The 26,619-nt window shown below is 36.5% G+C and overlaps 1 protein-coding gene across 2 annotated transcripts in view; it reads left to right on the forward strand.

Moving 5' to 3' along the window:
* The window catches only part of TRIM33 (tripartite motif containing 33), a 121,370-nt gene that overhangs the window by 90,375 nt on the left and 4,376 nt on the right, over positions 1 to 26,619 (forward strand). For both annotated transcript variants that reach the window (XM_010344112.3, XM_039460852.2), the window contains exons 7-16: positions 1,242 to 1,388; positions 1,832 to 1,949; positions 3,358 to 3,632; positions 4,307 to 4,471; positions 7,437 to 7,637; positions 18,444 to 18,576; positions 20,011 to 20,074; positions 21,461 to 21,620; positions 22,697 to 23,046; positions 25,609 to 25,732. In XM_010344112.3, coding sequence (XP_010342414.2) covers positions 1,242 to 1,388; positions 1,832 to 1,949; positions 3,358 to 3,632; positions 4,307 to 4,471; positions 7,437 to 7,637; positions 18,444 to 18,576; positions 20,011 to 20,074; positions 21,461 to 21,620; positions 22,697 to 23,046; positions 25,609 to 25,732 — 1,737 coding nt within the window. The remainder of the gene's footprint in view (positions 1 to 1,241; positions 1,389 to 1,831; positions 1,950 to 3,357; positions 3,633 to 4,306; positions 4,472 to 7,436; positions 7,638 to 18,443; positions 18,577 to 20,010; positions 20,075 to 21,460; positions 21,621 to 22,696; positions 23,047 to 25,608; positions 25,733 to 26,619) is intronic.

Raw genomic sequence — 26,619 nt, forward strand, 5'->3', positions numbered from 1 at the left:
CCCTAATAGATTTTTTCCCCCCAGAAGGACCCATGTGAGTAGAGAGCACATAGTAACTATTTTTGATACACTTAAACTTACGTAAATTCATTTTAGCTGTATGTCTAAAGTAGTATTTGTAAAACCCTTTCAAGAGTTTCTGAATTAAAGGATGCCTCTTAAGATTCCTTGAGCCTGGCTAGTGGACTTTGCAGTGAACCAAGATTGCACCACTGCTCTTCAGCCTGGGGGACAGAGTGAGAACCTGTCTCAAAAAAAAAAAAAAAAAAAAACCCTCTTAAGGCTAACTTGTATACAAATAACTGATGATAAATACACCACGTACTACTAACATGATAATTTAAAAAATAGATGTTTTCTAGTGTAGTATGTCCATAAAATGTAGAAGAGACATTTTCCTAAGCTTTACAAAAGGAGTGTAATAAACCAGACTTCTGTCATTTGAATACTTTTATCCATTGATTTACATTATAAAATGAACAACTTCTTTCCTTAGGAAAAATATTGTCCAGAAAACCAACTTGAGTTGTTTTTGGGAGAAAGTTCTTAAGAAACAAGTAGATGAGTTGTTTAGCATTCTGAATGTCAAAAGTATGTAGGACATTACCCATCCCTCCTGGGGTGATTTTAGTTCCCATAAAGGAGTTTATTTTTCCTTTGCATTGTTTCTCTGAAATTGGTTTTTCCAGTTTGGTCAGTCCTCACTTCTTTGTTCTTTATGAACTTCTGTCATATCAAAAGTTTCCTTAATTCTGCTTTTAGAACTCTGGAAGTTATGTTTTTTATTTGTTTTGGATATTTAAGAGAGATTTTAACTTGATTATGCCACACCAGGAGGTGGCACTGGTGTCACAAAATTTTTTGACCTATAAAGTATAGAGTTAAGATTACATAAATTTATTTCTAAAGTTAGCTCCTTATGCTATAAATACCATATTTTTAGATTAACCTAATAGGAGGACACTATTTTTAACAGACATATATTGATAGAAAAGAGACAGTAACTAACATTAATTTCTGTATGTGGAATATCCTTTTTAGCTTAGAGAACTAAGTTTTAGTTCCACTTTTGTTAGTGGCTTTTCCTCTGATTGATGATAGGCTAGCTAAATAATCATGGAGCTTATTCACTTATCCCATTTTTTAAAGGAAGTATAGGTATTGTGCCTATTTGTAGTAGAAATTTGGGGTTGATTTTTTTTCATATAGAATTCTTCAGTGAAGCTCTTGTTCTGTTTCAGAATGTTACAAAAGAAAGACAGATGAAGTTACTACAGCAGCAGAATGACATCACAGGCCTTTCCCGGCAGGTGAAGCATGTTATGAACTTCACAAATTGGGCAATTGCAAGTGGCAGCAGCACAGCACTACTGTACAGCAAGCGACTGGTGAGACACGCACTATTTTTCTTTAATGGATTTTATTAAGATATTATTTATATTCAGTGAACTGCTCCTGTTTAAAGTATACATTTTAATTTTGGCAGATGTACCACCACCACATCAAGACACAGAAAACTTCCATCACCCCCCAAAGTTTCCTTGTTCCCCTAGGCAACCACTAATCTGGTTTCTATCATTTTTTAGAATTTCATATAAGTGGAATATGTACTCTTTTGAAGATACCTAGTATCTTAATGAAATTTATTACCCGAAATTGCAAAAATTCAAGCATGTACATTTGAGTTGATTGCTAACTTAAATATTGACACTGCCTAATCTGAGGCTGACATTGTGAGAATATATGTGCTTTTTTTCCTAATGTCTTTATCTTATGTTTTCCCAATTGATATTTAATTTTGAGACTAATGTGGATATTTTTCTCTTTTAAGATTACTTTTCAGTTGCGTCATATTTTGAAAGCACGGTGTGATCCTGTCCCTGCTGCTAATGGAGCAATACGTTTCCATTGCGATCCTACCTTCTGGGCAAAGAATGTAGTCAATTTAGGTGAGAAATAATGGGTTTTATGAATATAACTTGGAACACTGAATTAGGAGGAGAAGACATCTCAAGCAAATTTAGATAAAATTTTTAACTTTAAAATGTAAAACTACTTAGAAAGTATGTTATTCATTGGAAACTCACTTTAGCTATGGTTTATGGCTATCATTACATCTTAAGAAAGTTGAGAGTCTACTCTGTATATTGTTTTTTAATGTGTACTGTTTCTAGACCCCTGACCCTCCATCTTTTAAATTTATATTGACTGTTTTATATAGAAATCTTAGCAAATGGTTCATTGTCTGGAGAATTTCATAGATGTTTAGTTGTTTAAGCCGTATTGTGCATTAGCAGTGGACTTTTGGGATGCTGATGTGTCCAATAGTTTGTCTCAAGGAATGTCTGAAAGATAAGAATAGCTCTTCACATGGAAGAGAAATGGATTTTGCTTTTATTACAGCATAGTAGAGAGCTAAAGACCATAGGTGAAAGTTACAGAGAGCTCAATTAAAACACATACACACAAACTTCCTAGCAATTAGAGAGCTCTCTGCAGATTGAGTAAACTCACTTTCAGGACAGTTAAGTCCTAAACAGTGGGAATTATAAAAGCAGAGGCTGGTTGGCCTCCTGTTTAGAGACAAAAAACAACGTAATCTTTGTATAAAAGAAAAACATTATATTCAAATTTAGCTATAGCCTTAGTTCTGGCATTAGCCACCTGTTTTTGTGTGACATGATAGCTAAGAATGGTTTTTACATTTTCAACTGGTTGTAAAAACAAACAAAAATCAAGGACTGTGAGAGAGAGCTTATGTAGCCTGCCAAGCATAAAATACTTACACTATGGCCCATTACAGGGAAAGCCTGTCAACCTGTACTTTAAATCACATCTTCCTAAAATGTGGTTTCTATCCCTAGAAAGCAGTGGCTTTGTAAAAAGCAAGGAAAATAATCGTCACTTCTAAGGATATAAATTGTTTAAAGCATTCAGTATTTCCACAGAAGACGATTTTGTGGCATTGTAATGTTCCGCCTTGCACATTTTGGAATCAGAATTAGCAGTCTTGAGTATCCTTCAGTATGTCTTGTCATGGGAGAATTGATTTAGATTGATTAGACAGGCCTCATCTAATACCTCTTATAATCTCTTAATTTTCTGTACATCTGTGTAAAAAAGAGTAAGGACAGAAAATATATTTTTCTGAATAACCAAAAGTCATTTATTCAGCTTTGGAATGTATTAAGTTTCTGATCATCATCATGTTTAAACGGACTCCATTTCCTGCTGTACTGTTGGAGCTTTGAGGTGTTGATAGTTGTCAGAGAAAAGAGGAAAACATGGTGATTACTCAGCAAAATAGATGATTTAGTTGATTATATGCAAATTCTTCTCATGTTTTAAATTTTTCAGGTAATCTAGTAATAGAGAGTAAACCAGCTCCTGGTTATACTCCTAATGTTGTAGTTGGGCAAGTTCCTCCAGGGACAAACCACATTAGTAAAACCCCTGGACAGATTAACTTAGCACAGCTTCGACTTCAGCACATGCAACAACAAGTGTATGCACAGAAACATCAGCAGTTACAACAGATGAGGTTGCAGCAACCACCAGCACCTGTACCTACTACAACAACAACAACACAACAGCATCCTAGACAAGCAGCCCCTCAGATGTTACAACAACAGGTAAGTATGCATTACTGCATTATTGATAGAAATTATGAAGCCCCCAGCACTATACTTTTTTCTATATTAGTTAAGTTACACATTTCTAGGTTACTAGCAGGACTTTGAGCAGAGCTCAAACGTCAGCGTTTAAATATTTGCTCTGGTTATGATGGTGATGTAAGGGAGGTGTGAAGAAAGGAAGTAAGTAAATAACTTGTCTTGGGAAACAATTAATTAACTAGTACTCTGGAAGGATATAACTTCTCATCCTTTCACATCAGATCTTTTTTGTTTTCCGCTTACAATTGTGTGAACCAAAGAACCAGATTGTTTCTGCCTAGGATCTGATGTGTTCCTTAGGCGTTTGTTCAAGTCATTCCTATCCCTGGGTATCTTTTGCTGTCTCCACTGCCATCCCAATTAAAACCAGTACTCCAGGATGGGATAAGTTAATGTTGATACGCTTTAAACACACATACAGAGAAAAAGGCAGCGGGAAAGAGAGAGAAAAGGGAAATTTGGGAGTGATACACAAACTAGTCATTATCAGTTCTCTGGGGGCTGGGGCTAGCGATAAGAATTATTTATACTTTTTACTTTATACCCTTTTATCTTGACTCAGTTATTTTTATAATTGAAAGATAAATTTATTTTAAAATTATTACATAAATTGCAATTTCTGCTTTTTGTAGCCTCCTCGATTGATCAGTGTGCAAACAATGCAGAGAGGCAACATGAACTGTGGAGCTTTTCAAGCCCATCAAATGAGACTGGCTCAGAATGCTGCCAGAATACCAGGGATACCCAGGCACAGCGGCCCTCAGTATTCCATGATGCAGCCACACCTCCAAAGACAAGTATGCCTAGAGTTACATTTGTAAGAATCCTACAATTTTAAAACTAAAAGACACCATTTTTCTTAAGCACTTTTTGGGAGTAGGTCATTGATATGTTTGAGAATTTGATTAATGCCATATATCTTCTTGTCCCAGGAAAGTAAACATACCCATAAGATTTTGTATTTAATTTAAAGAGCTTTTAAAAATCCCTTTAAGTGCATCATATACTATGGCTTAATAAACCCTGATGTAGTTAACACATTCAGTTTACAGAAGTGAAAAGCAAATCTAATGAGCTGATGATTTTACCTACAATCACAAGAGGTAATGATAAAATAGCAAGAAACTTAGTTTCCTGAAAATGCTCCTCTGCTCTATTAATGTGACTTTTGATCCTAATATATAAAAAGGGCTTTCAGAGTAGTAGAGCTAACTATATACATATATATACATATATATATATATATGTGTATATATATATATATATAATTTTTTAGCTTTAATATTGTTCATTTTAGTATGTAAATATTCTTTAATAAGTGTATTTAGAGACATGTTTTATAATTTTTGCCCAAATAGCAAGTTATATTTATGTGGGAGATGAATTTATAAAGTGAGGTTACTTTTTAATAGAATTTCTAGTTACAAGATAATAGAGGTTTTTTTTTTTTTTTTTTAACTCTTAGAATTATGTTTCTTAAAACGTGTTCTAAAGACCATGAGAATTACCAGTCAGCTTGGGTGGGTTAAGGACCTTGTCAGAATAGATTCTTAGCCGTAATCACTGAATCAGAGTTTATACAAGGGAGTACTCAGTAATATTGAAATTTGTACAGAGTCTCTCAGGTCAATCTTCATACTAAAGTTGGAGAAATGCTTTTCTTTAACAGTGGTCCTTCAGCTTTTTGTCCATGTACCCCTAAAAAGTGCTTTTTAAAATACACTCTTCTTGGCTGGGAGTGGTGGCTCATGCCTATAATCCCAGCTCATTGGGAGGCCTAGGCAGGAGGGTTGCTCGAGCCCAGGAGTTCGAGACCAGCCTGGGCAACATAGTAAGACCGTGCTTCTATTTAAAAAAAAAGAAGAGAGAGAGAAAGAAAGAAAGAAAAATATATACTCTCCCACATTGAAGGCTTTCATTTAAAATTTCTATTATAAGTTTAATAGTTTCAAAAGCTATACTTTATAGCATATAATAAATATTGATGGTATAAAGTTAAAAAACCTCTACATTATTTTAGATGAATTCACCAGAATTCCAAATACCCTAGCAGGCTCTCCTTGGACTTGATTTTCACTTCTACTTCCTCAGCAGAGTTTAATCTTACTGTAATACAATTTTGTTTGATAGATATAGATTAGCCTATTGTAATTTTCTGCCAGAAAAAATGTTTATTGGAATAAATTGTTAAATTTCCCGTGACAATAAGGTTATCATTAAGCTTTGGAACTTTTTCTGTGGACCAAATTAACATTATATTATACAATTGTTGAAACAAAATGCGTGTATTTACATGGTTTAAGAATATTAGAAGATACGAAAGTCTTCTGGATAGACATTTCTTTGAGCTAGATGGAGACTTTTTACCTCCTGCTTTTGGTTACGTATGTTTGTATGCTGTTAATTATTTCTAAAATAAGTCAGAATTTGACATTGGTTTTTATTACTAGTTTTTTTGGATTTGTTTTTATGTAATGCTCAGGAAACTTGTTTACAAAATTATATATTTGAGAATTAAAATAATTTTATTATAGTAATATCCCTCAATTCTTTGAATTTTTTTCTAGATTATAAGCTGAGAAAACAATCTATCAAAACTATTTAAAAACTTCAGTGACAACTTCCTCAGGTTCTCATTTTTGTTAAACATCAGATATTTGAACCCATTTGAAGATTTGTTACTCAGGTTTTGGAGTCAGACACCCAACATCATTCTTTCCAATTGTACTGTTAATTATTTCTGCAGCTTTTTTTCCTTTCTAGTGCAGTGTTCCTAGAATAAGATTTTAGGACTGGTCAAAGGGACGGTGTTCTTGTGTCAAGGGTGGAGGAAGGGCAGTTGTGAAAGTGGTGGAAAAGAAGATCTAACAAACAGAGCGTGGCACATTCTTAGGCAAATCAGATTTTTTTTTTTTCTTTTAAAGAGTGCATACAAAAGGTTGAGGATCTGAACATTTATTGCCTTCACTCTTTTCCCATAATCATGTATCCCTTAGTTCATGGAAGGTCTTCAAGTATTTCCAGGGGCCAAGTACACCTTGTCAGAACACAGAAGCTACACAATCAGACCAATGAATCATCTCAGAACATTTTCCTTAGACTTTGGGTATACCCCTACAGAAATCACTTAATGTTATTAAGCATTTTTAGTTTTTAAATACTTCAAATAATTTATTTGTATGTGTATAATTTGTTTTCTAAATATTTTTTTCTGTATTGTCTTAAATGATCTTCATGACAGCCTTCACGATGAAACAAGTGAGGTATTGTTATCCACTTTTCTAAATAGCTGAGATTATGTGATTTGTCTAAGGTCACACAGTATTAGAGTCAGGACTTGATGCCATTTTTCCTTTCTGTAAATTCATTGTTCTTTCTGCCACATCAAGCTGCATTACATAATTGTTTTTATTAGAAAAATGACTAAGGGTGGAAGAGGAAGGTAGACAGAATCTTACCCTGGTGTTTGAAAACTTGGAGGCTTACAGATCCTCTGTTAAATATTTTCTTGTTCTGAAATAGCATCATATCACCAGGCTGACATGTTGGGAAATCGTCGGCATGTCTGTCTTTCCCTAGGTACTACACAAAAATGAATAGAAAAATGAAAAGGCTGAGTTTGAACTGTTCTTCTCCTGAATAAGTTTGAAAAAGCCCATTTTGTTTCTTCTGTTTCCTTCCTAAACTAAAAATTGTAAAGGTGTAGTTGATATTCAGCTATTCTGGCAGATCAAGTAATGACAGTGTCTTTTTTCTTACTAGCACTCAAACCCAGGGCATGCTGGACCCTTTCCCGTAGTATCGGTACACAACACCACAATCAACCCAACGAGCCCTACTACAGCAACTATGGCAAATGCAAACCGAGGTCCCACCAGCCCATCTGTTACAGCACTAGAGCTAATTCCCTCGGTTACCAATCCAGAAAACCTTCCATCGCTGCCAGATATTCCACCCATACAGGTTTGTATTTAAGTTGAATGAAGCTTCATTAAACTTAATGTTAATTAGAGAGTTAGAGTATTTATTTTATTTCAGGTGTTTTTTTTAAATTCAGAATCAACATTTCCTAGAAATTTCTAAAGTGTAAAGTCTGAATCACTAAAAGTCTCCAGTCTAAGTGAAACTTTGTACTTTTCATCAACATCCTCTCTTTCCCCATTCCCCACCTGCCTTCTCCTCAAGCCTCCGGTTAACCACCTTTCTATTCTCTGTTTATATGAGATGGAGATTTTTAGTTTCCACATGTAAGTGAGATTAGTCAGTATTTGTCTTTCTCTGCCTGGCTTATTATTATACGTAGCATTCCTTTGGTTCCATTCATGTTGTTGCAATATGACAGAATTGCCTTCTTTTTAGAGGCTATGTGATTAATTCCATTGTATATGTATACCACATTTTTAAAAATCCATTCACCCATTGATGGACACTTAGATTGCTTACATATCTTGGCTATTGTGAATAATGCTGAAGTGAACATAGGAGTGCAGATAATTTCTCTGATGTACCAATTTCAGTTCTTTTGGATATAAATTTTAGTGATCTCCTACATTTCACAGTGACCACAGTTGACTGATAGTGTGTTATGTATTTAAAAATTGCTAAAATGGATTTTTAATATTCTTACCACAAAAAAATGATGTGTTAGTGGGATTAGATATCATCATTAGCTTGATTCAATCTTTCTATAACACAGATCAGAACATTACATTGTACACCATAAGTGGACACAATTGTTATTTGTCAGTTAAACAAAGTTAAATCTAAATATTTGAGCCTTGAAAAGTTCGTTTGCTAAAACTAGCATTTCTCAATATTTTAAAGTTCTGGGGAAATGAATGTCATATGAATAGCAAATTATGAGACTGTCTAAACAGAAGTACAATAATTGTAGATTAATACCAGCTTTGCTAAAAGGCTAGTTCCTCCCTTTCTTCCACCTGCCACAGGCAAACGTTATGTCAGATGATGCACTCCTGGAGCCAGATCTTTGTTGTTTTTCTGTTAGGTCCAAAAGGGGTAGTCAGTTGGGAAAAGGATGGGGTTGGAAGGCCAAGACGTTAGACACTTTGAGGCTTCTACTGAGAGGGGAAATGATGGAGAAGAGGAATAGATGGAATGTGAAGGACCTTTGAGTGAAGCCTTTTGCCCCTTTCAACTGAAGACAAGTATCCTTTGGATCCTTCTGAAATTTCAGCAATTTGTTTCAGTTAAAAGCATTTTTTAAATGTAAATATAATCTGCCAGCGTTATACTGAATTATTTTATGCATTGTATGAGTTACTTTCATATCTTGGAGTCCAGGGTCACCATAGGAACAAGGAGCAATGAAACTGTTATTGACAGTAGCACCCATGATTGTTTCTGTGGCTGCAGTTCAATGTTTTGTTTTAGTGGGTTTTAATGGGCTTATGTAAGAGTTTTAAAGATATTTCTATAGCTTCAAACTTTTTAAAAAATTTTATTTAAAGTTAGTTTTGTGTATATTTAAGGTAACAACATGTTGTTATACATACATAGAGTAAATTGGTTACTATGATGAAACAAATTAAAATATCCATCATCTCACATAATTACCCATCCCCTTGCTCCTATAAGAGCGGCTATAATTTACTCATTTAGCAAAAATTCTGAATACAGTGCACTATAACAAAATCAGTTGTGTTCAGAAATCACTAACATACTGTGAATTCTCTTAATCTGATTGCTTCCCTAATGTTAGGAGAAGCCTTTTTTGGCTGAGGAAATGGTAGTTTTGTTGATGATGAGATTATATAGAATGGAAAGTTTTATAATATAAATTAAAAAGTAACATTTCTAAGTTAAGAGCTTATATTTTGTGAAGCGCTTTCACAGGCAGTATGTAAGTTTAATACTTAAAATCACCTGATGTGTAATGTCCCTATTTTATGGATAAGAGTAAGAGAGGTTAGTATAACTGCCTGACAGGTTTATTCGGCTCACTGCAAAAACAAAATCAATTCACAGAGACCATGGCATTACAGTAAAGAAAGAGTTTAATTGACACGAGGCCATCCACACCACACAGGAGATGGAGTTATTACTCAAATCAATCTCTTTGAAGACTTGTGGTTTAGAGGGGTTTTGTTTGTTTGTTTTGAGATGGGGTCTAGCTCTGTCACCCAGGCTGGAGTGCAGTGGCACGATCTTGACTCACTGCAACCTCCGCCTCCCAGACTCAAGCAATTCTCCTGCAGCCTCCTGAGTAGCTGGGATTAAAAGCGCATGGCACCACGCCTGGCTAATTTTTATATTTTACTAGAGACAGGGTTTCACCATGTTGTCCAGGCTGGTCTCAAACTTCGGACTTCAGGTGATCACCCTCCTTGGCCTCCCAAAGTGCTGGGATTACAGGCGTGAGCCACTATGCCTGGCAGTTTAGGGGTTTTTCAAAGGTAGTTTGGAGGAAGGGGTAGGGACAGCTAGGCAATGGGTGCTTGCTGCTGATTGGCTGGGGGATGCAGTCATATGGTGTGGGAAATGATCCCCTTTACTTGCGGAATCACTTTTGGGTGGGGCCACAGGAGGGCTCGTTGGGTCCAGCTGGAACCATCGTCTGTGTCAGACAATGTGAGAAACCTCAAAAAATATCTAAAAAGGTCATTCTTAGGTTCAGCAATAGTGATTGTTATCTGCAGGAGTAATTGAGGAAGTTATCTATCTTATGACCTCCAGGATAATGGCTGGCAGTCCTTTATGCCAACACCTTAGCAGAATTCAGGCTCCTTTCCTCCTCCTCATCTGGTGGTATCTCCTTAACTTTACAAAGGCAGTGGAGTTTTGGGGAAGGGCTATCATCATGTAAACTATAAACTAAATGTCTTCCTAAATCAGCTTGTCTCAAGCCCAGGAATCATTAATGTCAGCATGAAGGCTAAAGGCAAGAAAGCGGGAGGCTTGTTAGATCAGATCCTCCTGACTCTTTCACTGATACAGTTTTTGCAAAGGCAGTCATACAGCTTGGCTCTGTGTCCTCACTCAGATCTCACCTCGAATTGTAATCTCCACTTGTGGAAGGAAGGACCTGGTAGGAAGTGATTGGATCATGGGGTCAGTTTCTCTCATGCTGTTCTCACAAAATGTGACGGTTTTTAAAGTGTCAGTTTCCTCTGCACACCCTCTCTCCTGCCACCTTGTGAAGAAGATGCCTTCTTCCCCTTTTCCTTCTGCCATGATTGTAGGTTTCCTGAGGCCTCCCCAGCCATACAGAACTGTGAGTCAATTAAACCCTGTTGTTTATAAATTAACCAACCTCAGGTAGTATCTTTATAGCAGTGTGAAAATGAACTAAGGCAGGCAGTTTCATTAGTGACTTTCCTGGAGTCACATGATAGATAGAAAAGATGGAATTTTAAGTCCAGACTACTAATCCTAAGTGCAGTTCTTTCTCCACACTGCCTGTAAAAATACCAGGGAGGTAGTTTGGGATTGTAGTCCTGGAAAGACACAGTATAATAGTGTCATTTAGTTTTTACTAAGCACTTACTATATGCTAAAGTACTCAAGCATTGAGAATAAGGAGGTAAACAAGACTTGGTTCCAGTTCTTAACCTTACAAAGGTAGAAGCAAGTATCATCTGCTTTTTTATTGAAATGCGATTCATATGCTATGAGATCCACTCTAAAAATGTACAATTCAGTGGTTTTTCAGTACATTCACAGGATTGTACAACCATTACCACTAATTCAAGAATATTTTTATTACCTCAAAAAAAAAACAAACTGTACTCATTAGTAGTGACTCATATTCTTCTCTTCCAGCCCCTGGAAACCACTAATCTACTTTGTCTCCGTGGACATTCCACATATGAATGGAGTTATATCTGGCCTTTGATGTCTGGCTTCTTTTACTTAAGTTAATATTTTTCAGGTCTATCCATGTTTTAGCACGTATTAGGACTTCATTTTTTTTATGGCTGAATAATATTTTAATGTATACATACATTTGTTCATCAGTCGGTGAACATTTGCTTTTTTACTCTTTGGCTGTTAGGAATAATGCTGTTGTGAGCTTTCATGTACAAGTTCATACAGGTATGAATGTAGTATACTAGACTATTGTTGCATTGCTATTTATAAAGGAAAGAGGTTTAATTGTCTAACTTCTGCAGGTTTTACAGGAAGCATATTCAGGTTAAGCACATTTATGGATTATTTTTAACTATTCTTCTACTTAATTTGGCTAGATTAAGAATTCACATGGAGAAAATGTAGCATTAGCATTAATTTAAGCTGCTAAAATAGCCAAGATAGCTAAGTTTAAGATTGAAATGTAGAGGCGAAGTCTCAATTTTCTTTTGCCTAATAAGAAAACTTCCTCAAGGACTGAATTGTACTTTAGTGTAGATATGAGATATGGTTTGTTGGTCAAGATAGAGATGTCGTTTTACACTTGGGAAATGGTATATGCAAAGGCTTGAGGGAGTGAGAAGGCACAACCAGGGTAAGATAGAAGTGACTCAGTGTCGCCACTGACCTACCAAGTCAGATGTATTAATGGTGGTATAGTCAGGTAACTAAAAGAAATATATTAAAATGAAGATTTTTTTTTTTTTTTAAGACGGAGTTTCGCTCTTGTTACCCAGGCTGGAGTGCAATGGCGCGATCTTGGCTCACCGCAACCTCCGCCTCCTGGGTTCAGGCAATTCTCCTGCCTCAGCCTCCTGAGTAGCTGGGATTACAGGCACGCGCCACCATGCCCAGCTAACTTTTTGTATTTTTAGTAGAGACGGGGTTTCACCTTGTTGACCAGGATGGTCTTGATCTCTTGACCTCGTGATCCGCCCGCCTCGGCCTTCCAAAGTGCTGGGATTACAGGCTTGAGCCACCGCGCCCGGCAAAATGAAGAATTTTAACATTTACATTTTGGTTATGCAAGAAGGTAATAGTAGATAGTAAATGGAAAACGGAATGTTTTGTAGTATCATATTTTGTTTCACTTATGGACAGTACATATATCTCATTAATCGGATATAGAACATTTTTGTTTATTGATAAAATGTAGTATTTTCCTGATAATCAGTAGAATAGCACCTAAATATGGAATCCTTTTATTAGGTTCAAGGCCAAGTCTTCAACACAGCATAACACTAGAACAGGCATCCCCAAACTATCAACACAGCATAACACTAGAACAGGCATCCCCAAACTATAGCCCACGGGCTGCATGCGGCCCCCTGAGGCCATTTATCCAGCCCCCCGCTGCACTTCAGGAAGGGGCACCTCTTTCATTGGTGGTCAGTGAGAGGAGCACAGTATGTGGCTGCCCTCCAACAGTCTGAGGGACAGTGAACTGGCCCCCTGTGTAAAAAGTTTGGGGAAGCCTGCACTAGAACATTTCTGGAAACATGGATCACTGTTATTAATGCACTTGTATATTTTCTTTAACAAATATTTGAGAACATGTATTAGACCCTAGTTACTGATTCTATAAGGATCAAAAGGAAATGGTTCTTGACCTTAAGGAGTTTCCTATCTAATAGGGGGACAGTTTTCTTTCTTTTTTTTTCTCGAGACGGAGTCTTTCTCGGTTGCTCAGGCTGGAGTACAGTGGCGCAATCTCATCTTCTTGCAACCTCCGCCTTCGTGGCTCAAGTGATTCTTCTGCCTCAGCCTCCCGAGTAGCTAGGACTACAGGCGCACGCCACCATACCCAGCTCATGTTTTGGATTTTTAGTAGAGGCGGGGTTTCACCATTTTGGCCAGGCTGGTCTCAAACTCCTGACTACAGGTGATCTGCCCACCTCGGCCTCCCAAAGTGTTGGGATTATAGGTGTGAGCCACCGCACCTGGCCAGGCGACAGTTTTCTAAACAGGATCAAAACAGTGAGCTTATTGGTACAAATGGATGTGTATACATGATGGTGAAAGAATAGAGGCAAAAGATTCTACATCTGTCTCTGGAAGTCAGAATAGGCTTTATATGAGATAATCTTAAATTTGGACTTGAAAGATAAGTAGGTGAGTGTTAACTAGTCAAGATTAGTTAGAAGGCAGATAATCGGGATAGGAATTACGTATGCAGAAGCAACAAAAGCCATGAAAGGAGTATGAGATTCAAAGCAATTGGGTATACTACAGATGATGAAGTGAAGTCTGAGGTCAGATTTTGTGATTTTTTTTTTTTTTAATGCTGACTTTGTCACTTTTTTATTTTAAGCTCTCTTTAAATCTGGGTGCAGTGGCTCTGCCTGTAGTCCCAGCACTTTTGAGAAGGCCAAGACAGGAAGAGAACTTGAGGCCAGGTTTGAAACTAGCCTGGGCAACGTAGCATGACCCAGTCTCTACAAAAAAAAAAATTTTAAATGAGCCAGGCATCTTGGCATGGACCCTGTAGTCCTAGCTGCTCGGGAAGCTGAGGTAGGAGGATCCCTTGAGCCCAGGAGTTCAAGGTTGCAGTGAGCTGTGATTGTGCTACTGCACTCCAGCCTGGGCAGCAGAATGAGACCCTGTCTCAAGAAAAAAAAAAAAGAATCTGTCTCATGGATATGTTGGTAAAATTAAGTTTGGTACATGACATGCAAGTATTCAATAAATGTCAATTGTTATGATTATTTTTCTTTCTTTTCTTTTCTTTTTCACCAGCCCTCATTATTATAAAGTAAGCTTTGGGAGGAAGGACCCCTATTATGCTTCATAGGAAAATTATAACCATTCATCCAAGTGTGTTTAGCACATTGTATTTATCTTGAGGAACAGTGGGAATAAGTGAAACCTGCTGTCATGGAGTTTACAGGCCAGGAGAAGGTAGACATTTATAGATTTTTTTTTAAACCCTACTTATAATAAGTTGTATAGCATTACTCAAAGGGGGAAATTACAAGACATCAACCTAAGTTGAGTATATACCAAGAGAACCCAATAATACCTAGTGGGTTGCTAAAACCTCTTTGAAACCTGGAAGCTGAGTACGAGTTAGCAAGGAGATGTCAGCAGTAAATTTTATTAGGTAAAAAAGAGAACAATTTCAAATCCTACAAGGTCGAAGGGGCTGAGCACTTTTGAAGAACAGAGAAAAGGTCAGTGAAGAACAGGAAAGAGAGAAGGGCCTAGATAGAAATGACATGAAATGAGTCTGTAGAGGAAAACAGAAACCAGATCAGGTAGCCTTCTTAAGCTACATAAAGGATTTTGGATTTTTATCCTAAACTCGGTGAGAAACTATTTTTGAAGGGTTTTGGTGGGGTAGAAGCAGTGTACATGAGCTATCAGATTTGCCTACTTTTTAAAGGCCTTTGTGGGCCATGCAAAACCATTGTAGCTTTTTAAAAAGAAAAAGGAAAACAAACAAAAATACCTGTCTAGCCCATTCTTTGACCTGAGTAAATCCCAACACTCTAGCCAGTTGGTGTACATCCTTTCAGATTTTTCCCTAGAAATATACAAACATGAATTTAAAAATATGTGTGTGTGTAGGGGGGTAATTTATTTTGGTTTATTTTGTTTTGTTTTGAGACAGGGTCTCACTCTGTTGCCCAGGCTGGAGTGCAGTGGTACCATCTTTGGCTCATTGCAGACTTGAACTCTCGGGCTCAAGGGATCCTTCTGTCTCAGCTTCCCCAGTAACTGGGACTACAGGCACATGCTACCATGCCTGGCTAATTTTTAAATTTTTTGTAGGATAGGGTCTTGCTATTAATAGTTGACCAGGCTGGTTTTGACCTCCTAGTCTCAAGTGATCCTCTCACCTTGGTGTGATTACAGATATGAGCTGCCATGTCCATCTTGTAATTTGTTTAAGTAACAGAAAATGAGATTATACCATGTGTACACACCTAGTGTTATAAATACTGTGTTGCAAGTTTTATGTTTTTGGACTTTTTCTGTCAGTTCTTAGTTTTCTTGTGTTTTGATCCTTATGGTAGTCCATTTCATGAGGGTTTTTTAGTCCTTTCTTGGTGAACTTTTGGTTTCTCTCTGATATGTTAGTATTAAAAACAAAGCTGCATTTGTGAAAGGATGTTAATGTCTCATTAGGAAGATGCAAGTTAAAACCACAGTGAGACGTATCATGACAACCTACTAGGATGGCTAAAATTAAATAGACTTAACATTAACCATAGCAAGTATTGGTGAAAATGTGGAGGAACTAGAACCTTCAAACACTGTTGGGGCTATAAAATGGCACAATCACTTTGAAAAAAGTTCAGCAGTAAGTTAAATGCGTATTTGTCATAATGTGAAGTTTCATTTTGCTTTTATTTATTTGCTAAAAGAAAAATGGAAATACTCTATACAAAGATCTGTACTCAGATGTTTATAGCAGCTTTATTTGTAGTTAAGCAAAAACTGGAAACAACTCAAATATCCACCTGCAAATAAATGGATAAACAAATTATGTGTTCATATAATAGAGTATTAACTCAACAGTGAAAAGGAGTGCACTTAATCGAACAGCATGGATAAATGTCAGAATAATTATGCTGAGTGAAAAAAACAGATGAAAAAAGTATGTAGTATATACTTCAAATTATATAAAACTCTAGGGGAAAAAAACCTAAAGCTGAAGAAAACAGATGAGTGGTTGGTTGAGGACAGGTTGTTTAAGAGAGGGATTGATTACCGTGGGGCATGAGGAATCTTGGGAATGATAGATAAAAACTGTTTACTGTTCTTGATTTTGGTTTCCCAGTTGTATACTCTGTGAAAATACTTTAAACTTTCACATTAAATCCTACACTTTGAGTATGTTTAGTTTATTGGATGTCATTTAAACCTTAATGTCATTAGAAAAAAGCTGCATTGAGGCACGATGTGTGTGTAATTCTAAACACACATATTTCTGTAACCTAAGTTGGTAGAAGTGTCATTACTGTGCCAAAAGTGATTATACATTTAAATTTCACATAGATATTGACAGATTGTTCTACAAAAAAATATTGTGCCAGCTTATATATTTGAAAATGCCCATTTTTGCACTATCTTCCCAATACGAGTAATCATTCTTCCATCTTTTCCAATCTGATGGATTAAAATGACATTATCATTAATTTTATTTTCATTTCTTTGATAAGTGAAATTGGTTTTCTTACATTCATTGATTATTTTTATTTCTTCTGTAAATTATCTTTGTCTTTTGTGAAATGTCTTTGCTCATTTTCCTATTGGACTATGGTTTGTTTTTTTTTTTAATTATTGAAATTATAAAGTATCTGTCATATTCCATGTACTTACTCAGGGATGCTCACAAAACATTGCTTTAGTGAGTAAATGAATTAATATCTTTCCAGTTAGACTTTTAACTTTATTTATGGAGACTCTCTATTCATGTCTAGTGAAACCCAGAGGTGAATGCTTCAGTTAGTACCTCCCTGTTGGAGGCTATAATGACAGGGATGCCCTTTAATGTACTTCCTTTTAGCCTCTTCCTGACCTGTCCGTTCTCTAGTCTTAGAGTTACTAGCAAGAGATGCAAATTGCAAGTTTGGAGTATAAAGAGGAATGGAAATGGGTAACATGGGATTTTCATGTCTGTTTTGAATCATCTTCCCCCTTCTTTGTTTTTAGGTGGGATGCAGCCCCATTTTCATCTCTGGCCCACATTAGGTACTCCCTCATAACAGATCTTCCAGTTGACTTGAGTTGCAGCTAGGGATTCACCTGTAGTTACAGCTTTACAAGTGCATCCTTGGCCAACAGCTATGACCACAGGGTAACACAACTGCTACTGTCCTTTAATTATCCCTCTAACTAACTCACTGCCTGCTCTCACCTTCAGCCTTTCATGCCTTTGGCATGGGTTTTGTTTTGTTTGTAATCCCAGTACTTTGGGAGGCTAAGAAGTTCAGATTGCTTGAGTTCAGGAGTTGGACACCAACCTGGGCAATGTGGCAAAATCTCATCTCTACAAAAAATACAAAAATTAGCCAGACATGGTGACTCATGCTTGTAGTTCTAGTTACTCAGGAGGCTGAGTTGGGGGACATGGCTTGAGCTCAGAAGGTAGAGGTTACGGTGAGTCCAGGTGATGCCACTGTTACTCCAGCCTGGACAGCAGATCCAGACCCTGTCTCAAAATTAGAAAGAACAATATGACCATTTCTTACATGAAGTAGTATAAGATTTAAGGTAATATTAATAAATAATATCTTTATTTATTATTCTCTCGTTTAATCATCACAGTTCTACAATATAGGTGGCATGTTTTAAAGATAGGAAACTGACATTCAGGTTGAGAACCGGCCCAGAATCATAGTTCTGGGTCTTCTGGCTTTATTTTACTGCCTCTAAGTAAGGAAAGGGCTCATACTTACTGTTGACTGTGCCCTTTTGTATGTAGTAAGGGGCTTTATTTGTCAAACTAAGGGCTTTCTGTGGACTATAAGAATTTTTCTGAGCCTTAGAGTTGGGTACTAATATGCTGACATTTCTATTTAAGTGAATAATTGTGGACATTGAAATGGAGGGATACTGGGGACAAGAATACTGATAAATAGGTCCTGCAGCAATTTCGAGAAACCGTGGAAGTGTCAGAGCATGTCACCTATTTTCATAATAGAACATAGAGGATTTAGTATATCATTATGTTTTGCTCTGAGCACCTAGCTGTTTGTTGAATAATACAATTTTATCCACATAAACTATACTGTGTTAGGTCCTCAGGGCAGCCTAAGGAAGCAGTAATTAAACTCAGCTTAATATTGGATAATCTGTTAGGTAATTAATAAACTGAGTATAAACAGTGACACAAAGTTAATAACTTATCTGCTTTAATCAAAGCAAATTTGTCTTTATCTTCTTTCTCTTCAGTTGGAAGATGCTGGCTCAAGTAGTTTAGATAATCTACTAAGTAGATACATCTCAGGCAGTCACCTACCCCCACAGCCTACAAGCACCATGAATCCTTCCCCAGGACCCTCTGCCCTTTCTCCAGGATCATCAGGTAAAGCAAACAGGGGTATTACCTTATTTTTTTAACACCTTAAAAAGAGTCTCAGTGTCTTAGTCAGAATTCTCCAGAAAAACAGAGTAAGTAGGAGGTCTACATGGAGAGAGAAAGGGAGATTAGAGATATATTGTAAGGAATTGGCCCATGTGATTGTGGGTGTTGACAGGGCAGGTCAGGCAGGCTGGAGACCCAGGTAAGAATATTGTTACAGTCTTGAGACAAAGTTTCTTCCCTGGGTCATGAGGTAGGGGAGAGAACAGGGCTCCGTCTTCTCTTCTCTCTTCTCTCTTAAAAGGGCGTCACCTGGTTGTGTGAGGCCCACCTACATTATGGAAGATAATTCCTTTTCTCAAAGCCTAAGGATTTAAATATTAATTCCATCTAAAAATGCCTTCACAATACCATTTATGTGGTTTGACCAAATAGTTGAGTGTCATATCCTAGCCAAGTTGACGTAGTAACAGATTTTTTTTTTTCCTTGATCTTTGTAATCATTTTTGTTCAAATACTGTTGGTACTCTTTTGCCAGCTGAAGCTATATTAATATATATCTGTAATCTATACCGTTCAGAACTCCAAAGTACTCAACCTTTACTATATTCACAGTCTTTGATGGGTTTAATCTTATATTTGATAATAAAAGGGGTCAGTTGAAGAGTTCTTTGGTTTCAAGTCAACTTTAAAACACTTTGTAAAATAATGAAACATTCAAAAATGATTTTAAAAAGCTGAAGAAGGGCAGGTTAAGTTTCAAAACTGTAATTTTAAAATAAAAAATTTGCTGAGAACTATTAAAATAGCCATGATATGTAACTCTCTTCCAAAATCCTAGTGGTTTTATTAACCATATTACTCAGCGATTTAATTGGGACTCTTGAATGCATGATCGAAGCAACTCCAAACAGGTTAACAGTCTAGAAGTGTTACTGAATGTATTTTTCTGATGTGAATTAAATGTTGCTTATTTCTTACTGAAACAGACCGCCTCCTTATTTCTAGAGGAAGAACAGTTCAAATGTAAATGGTTTTTCCATGAGCTGCAACATTCACATATTTTTAAATCACATAATTTTTAAGGTTTATTAAGAATGATTTCAGGACTTCTGAAAATAATTAATGGGAACTTAAGTAGAATAATATATTATCAGATAACTTGTTCGAGGGTGGCAGATCATGTTTTCTTGGTCTGTTTTGTTGACTGGATAGTGGTGCTCTGAGGAGGATTCTGAGGTGATGTCTGGACATAGCTGAGAGAAACTGGTTGATACCTGCTAATGGTTAACATGCATCCATCCCTGACTTTGTGACTAGGTCTGATTTCCAGGAATTTTTTAGCTGGGTTGTAATAGTCTTGAGTTCTGTAACCAGTAGGTAGAATTCCAAATATTCTGTATACCTTGATACTCATTGTGACTTACTGCTTTTTAGGTTTATCCAATTCTCACACACCTGTGAGACCCCCTAGTACTTCTAGTACTGGCAGTCGAGGCAGGTGAGTATTATGTTATGAATAATTTATTTTTTTCCTTTTTGTTAAGAATATCAAATATATATAATAAAAGTTTAATATTACAATGAACCATAACTGTTTCAATATATCTCACTTAATGAAAAGAATTTTAACAATTTATAACCACAGAACCATTATCACACGTAAAACAATTTAACAGCTCATTCTTTAATATCAGTAGAGATCCAGTGAATGTTTTGTGTTCCCAATTTTTGCCACAAATGCCTTTATTAAAAAAAAAAAAAAAAGGTGATTTCTTTGAATCAGATACAGTTAAGCTCTATAAGTTGCCATCAGTTTGTTTACATCATTATCAATTTATTTGTTGTAAAAATGTGGTTTCTCCATCTTGTCATTTAAGTACACTGCCTCCTGTTTTTTGTCTATGTTGGTATTTAGGTCAAAGGGTCGATCAAATTTAGGTTTGATTTGGGGGAAGGGAGGGCAAGAAGACATGGTAGTGTATACTTCCATCAGGGGCAAATTACGCCTGCTTGGGTTTTTTTTTTGTGATAGCAATTGTTAATAATTAGTGTTTAGCTCTGTTATTTTTCTGCTGGTTGAAATATGATATTTTAATTATTGTATCATTATTTCTTTATAATACTTCTGTAAAGAGAAACTTTCTGTCATCAACTATTGGGTTATAGGAAAGATAGGATAAATTTTTTCTTGTTTATTTCTCTGCTTTCAGAGTATTGAATTTATTTCCAACACCCTCTAACAGTGACAGTTTTATTATTACCTTTATGGACTCATCTATTTAAACATACTTTATATGTTTTAATCCATTATATATGTTATTTATGTATTGAATGCTTAAATTATTCCATCTTTGGCCTGTCAGAGCTTTTTCAGGTTTGCTCCTTAGTCCTTTTGCTGTAATCACTGTAGTCTTTGAAAGCTTTCGTGGTTCATTTTGTACAATTTCTTGCATCAGACCTTGAATCAACCACTTTCCCTGGAAATTCTGTTAGTGTTAATAGGAAAGCAGGAACATAGTGTTTGGGAATAATATTCTAGTGCCAGTAGCACTCGTTGCTCCTGAATCGTTCTTTGTTTCTTAGGCCTTTTCAGGGGTTAGAGCTAAGAAATAGGAATATGTGTATGTGTGAGTGTTAAGATAGAAGCGCTTGAAACCATAAAATGTGTTTTTAGGGTCTTCTGAAAGTTTGCTGCATAATTTTAAAGAGTTTGAAGCTAGGCTTTATACCACATTCCCCTTACCTACATTATGAGGTATACTTATCTTTTATAAAGTTAGTCATCTATTGTCTTCACTTTAGTGAACATTGCTTTTCATATAATTGTTTTTATTTATACCATATCGTCAAATGTATGTGATCTTTATTTGTTGTGTCTTATTAGCTGTGGGTCATCAGGAAGAACTGCTGAGAAGACAAGTCTTAGTTTCAAATCTGATCAAGTGAAGGTCAAGCAAGAACCTGGGACTGAGGATGAAATATGTAGCTTTTCAGGAGGTGTGAAACAAGAAAAAACAGAGGATGGCAGGAGGAGTGCTTGCATGGTAAGCACCCACTGGGGTCTGACAGGGATTAAGGACATCACTTCATTGATTCTTTCAGTTCTGAGTATATTAAGACTGAGTAGTGGTTCTAGGAACATTTATTTATTTTTGAAATTTCATGCCTGGCGCAAGCCAGATACCTTTTTCTAACTCAACTTTCTTTCAATATTTTTGCCATGATGCTAAATCAGATTGTATCTTCTTCTGAAATTATTAATTATTTCAGTAGTCACATTGAATCTCAGGCCATAAAAGATCTTTGGCATTCTCCTGGACCTGTGAGGTCCGTGTTAAGATTGCTGACACAAAAGAAGTTTATTGATAGAGTTTTGTGATAGGAAGATTTGTCTTTTGGCTTGAGTGGAACATTTTATAAAATTTATCATATAGAATGAAGGAAGGCTAAGCCCCTCTTGGTTTAGATATTTTTATTTTTGTTTTCTCTTTCTAATTGGGTTTCTTCTTTCTTTTTTATATGGTTGGCACATAGGAATTCATCTGAGGGTATTAGTATATTAAACACAGTGTATGTAGATTCAAAGAGCAAGAGATTCAGCCTTGGGTTTGAAGTACTGTTACCCCTTCATCCAGAACTTGGTTTAGAAAGTACCCCCATAAAAAAATGAGTGCAAAGGGTGGGGAACAATTTATTTTACATTGTTGCAATCTTCCTACAATATAGTAAAATGATAGGTCAGCAGAAGAATATTATAGAGTGCTTCTCAAATGCTGTGCAAAAGATTCTGGTTGTGAAAAGGAGTGTGCCATAATTAGCTCTCTCAAGAAAAAGTATAACCCTGTGCTCACTTCCAAATCAGTAGTTTAACAGTTTAATTAATTTACTTATTATCTGCATGAGACATTATTAGAGGGGCAGACCCCTTAAAATCACATGTTAGCATGCCTGACTAATTTTGGGGTTATTGTCATTTCTTTATGGCACTATAGTGATTTATAAAATAAATTTGAATTATGTCAGTGTATCTTTATGCATATTCACATAACTTTTAAATACACATACAGCATTCAATAAAGATTAAATAATTCTTCAAGAATTTGTCATTGTTTTGTTTTAGTTGAGCAGTCCTGAGAGTAGCTTGACACCACCTCTCTCAACCAACCTGCATCTAGAAAGTGAGTTGGATACATTGGCAAGCCTGGAAAACCATGTGAAAACTGAACCTACAGATATGAATGAAAGCTGCAAACAGTCAGGGCTCAGCAGCCTTGTTAATGGAAAGTCCCCAATTCGAAGCCTCATGCACAGGTCAGCAAGGATTGGAGGAGATGGCAACAGCAAAGATGATGACCCAAATGAAGACTGGTGTGCTGTCTGCCAAAATGGAGGGGATCTCTTGTGCTGCGAAAAATGTCCAAAGGTCTTTCATCTAACTTGTCATGTTCCAACACTACTTAGCTTTCCAAGGTACCAGTGAAATAATTGACTTTTGGTGTTTATTTTCATAAGCTAAAAAAAAAAAAATAACAAAGTTGTTCAGGGCAGATGGACTTCTGTGCAAAGTATTTCTATAAAACTGGGAGCCTATTATTCTTTTGGTATTACCTTCCAGGGAAACTAACAACAGAACAATAAAATATCTAAGATCTAAGTGGTATATTAATGTTAAAGAGTAGATTTCATCTCCTGGCCTTTCATTTATATTTGTATAAGGAAAACAGATAAAATTCTAAATTAATTGGGGACTATGGTTACAAAACTTGTAGTCTTGTTTTAATTCTGTAGTAAGTGTCGGCAATTCACTAATTATCAGGGATCAGTTTTTGCATCTACAAGTGGCAGGTTTTGGTTTAGAAGAGCTGTAGTTCTTCCCTTCCATTTAATATTTTATGTTCATGCAGTGTCTTGTCTCTGATGTCATAGACCATAAAATAGTAGGATCATGCTGTTTTTTTTCACTCTTCTTTTTTCTCTTATCTCCAAATTCCTTTTTAGTGAAAGAAAATCCATATTCTTGAGGGTAAACCCAGCTTTTTTCTAGCTATAAATTTAAAAAAAAAAAAAATCTTAAATACCCTTGAAGCAGTAACAGTAACTTTAATTGAATAATACTGCCTTCTTTGAAAGAGTTAACCTTTTGGATTAGAAAACTACTAGATAATTAAACAGTGTCAGAATGTTTTTTAGGTAAGAGTTGTAATTTCTTATCTGTCTTCAGAGGTGTAGTTATTTGCAAGAGGTTTAATAAGGGCCTTCTTTTTCTTTACTCTTACTTAGAAAAGAAAAGCGTTGGCACCTTGATCTTGAAATTAAGAGTTTTCTTTCCTTTGGGCAGTAATATTTACTGGAATGTCATGATTTTGCCACTTAATGCTTTCTTTCAATGGCATGCTTTGGAAGGATTGTAAAATGTTGACACAAATTAGCCAGACGCTGTGGCTCACACCTGTAATCCCAGCACCTTGGGAGGTCGAGGCAGGCAGAGCACTTGAGTTCAGGAGTTTGAGACCAGCTGGCCAGCATGGTGAAACCCCATCTCTACTAAAAATAGCTCCCCCCCCCCCCCCCCGCCCAAAAAAAAAAAACTTCTTTGGGCGTGGTGGCACACAACTTGTAGTCCCAGTTACTCGGGAGGCTGAGCAAGGAGAATCGCTTGAACCTGGGAAGCAAGGGTTGCCATGAGCCAAGATTGCACCACTGCACTCCAGCCTGGGTGACAGTGTGAGACTCCATCTCAAAAAAAGAAAAACAAACAAATAGATTGGTTAGTACAATCCTGAGATTTAGAATCTGTGTATATACCTCTCTATATATCTCTTTATATATAGAGAGGGAGTGAATATAAATAAATCATTTTAGATTTCATAGTTTGATAAGAAATCCTGATAAAAACAAAGTGTATACTTGGCAGGGTTAAAAGATAGGAGGTGGCTGGGCACAGTGGCTCATGCCTATAATCCCAGCACTTTGGGATACCGAGGCCGGTGGATCACTTGAGGTCAGAAGTTTAAGACCAGCCTTGCCAATATGGTTGAAACGCTGTCTCTACTAAAAATACAGAAATTAGCTGGGCGTGGTGGTGGGCACCTGTAATCTTAATCTCAGCAGTTTTGGAGGCTGAGACAGGTAGATCACCTGAGGTCAGGAGTTACCTGGTCAACATGGTGAAAACGCATGTCTACTGATAATACAAAAATTAGCTGGGCATGGTAGCAGGCACCTGTAATCCCAGCTACTAGGGTGGCTGAGGCATCAGAATCACTTGAACCCGGGAGGCAGAGGTTGCAGTGAGCCAAGATCATGCCACTGTACTTCATCCTGGATGGCAGAGTGAAACGGTGTCTCAAAGAAAACAAAAAAAGTAACCATTCATGATGGTGCACACCTGTAATCCCAGCTGCTAGGGAGGCTGAGGCACAAGAATCGCTTGAACCCATGAAGCAGAGGTTGCAGTGAGCTGAGACTGTGCCACTGCACTCCAGCCTGGGCAAGAGGGAGACTCTGTCTCAAAAAAAATAAAGGAGGTATATATACATATGCTTGTGTCTGCAGGTATGTATATGTGTGTTTGAGGTTTTGACTGACCATGAAAAAATAACTGATTTACTTTTGGCATATTAGTACATGCCAAAACAATACAAGATACCTGAGAAACTCTGTAACTTTTCCTCTTCTTATTCATAAATACTGAGTCCACATAATGGTAATACTGGGACCTGAGAGAATTGGTCTTAGGCCTTGTGCTGTAAGTACTGCTCATCAGCTTTATGCTACTAAGAGACCCCTTTTAATGCAGAGATACCATTTTTATAATGTATTCCAGAAAGTAGTCAATTAATCGGTGACTAGGAAAGTTTAGAGGAGTTTTTAATCACATGACTTCACCTGATGAGATTTCACAACTATTAAACCTCCCCTTTTCCAGAAAATTATTAAGAAAATAAACTAGGCACTGTGTCTAAGGAAGTAGCTTTTCTAGAGCAGGATTTCTTATAATTACTTGGACTAATTGCCTATTTCCCTGTTTAGTGGGGACTGGATATGCACATTTTGTAGAGATATTGGAAAGCCAGAAGTTGAATATGATTGTGATAATTTGCAACATAGTAAGAAGGGGAAAACTGCACAGGGGTTAAGCCCCGTGGACCAAAGGGTAAGTGTCAAATAAGTTGATTTGTTATTGGGATTCAGTAGTTGTCTGCCTAAATATACATCTTTTTTTGTGTGTGTGTAGCATACACAAAACCTGATATCATTTCATTTTTAATGCTGTCATCTTATAGTATATTGATGATTTCTGAAGTCGTCTTTTCTCTAACCCTGAACTATATATAGACTCTTCTATCCAGATTCCTCAAACTTAACATGTCCCAACTAAAAATCTTAATTTCTAATCCTCTTTCTCAAAGCACAAAACCAAGCAAATAACAACGTAAAAAACTGTATTCGTCTCCCCAGTATTCCCCTTAATTGAATGATTCCACCATTTGTTTCTGTTGCTCAGGCTAGAAACCTATTAGGAATGAAATAATAATAAAATACCATTTTCTTCTCCCCACCATTACCACTCTAGACAGACGTCATAATTTCTCATCTGGACTATTGTAATCATCTCTTAACTGCTCTGTCTGCTTCTGCTCTTGCATTTTATAGTCTCTTTTCTGTATTAAACAGTGTTCTTTTTTAAAAAGTAAATAAGTCTATCATCTATCATTTCCTTGCTTAAAATCCTCTGATAGCTTCTCATCATATTAAAAATGGAAACTCTCTCCTTAGTTTACTCAGATTTTTACCAATCTGTCCTTTAGTCTCATTTCCAAAGACAGAATCTTTTGCATTGTTGTGCAGTCATTAGAGTTAAGTTTGGCTCTAGTCTGCTGTATATACTTGCAAAAACCCTCATCTACTCTCTGTAAAGACAAGATAACGTGTATAGGATATACAAACTTATGTTAAAAGAAGTTTAGGTAAGTGGCAGACCGTGAATCTAAAATGCATGTCAGTTTACTGATGATTGGGTGAAAAAATATTTTTGGAATT

The sequence above is a fragment of the Saimiri boliviensis genome, chromosome 11 (genome assembly GCF_048565385.1).
Source record: "Saimiri boliviensis isolate mSaiBol1 chromosome 11, mSaiBol1.pri, whole genome shotgun sequence".
Classification (NCBI taxonomy): Eukaryota; Metazoa; Chordata; class Mammalia; order Primates; family Cebidae; genus Saimiri; species Saimiri boliviensis.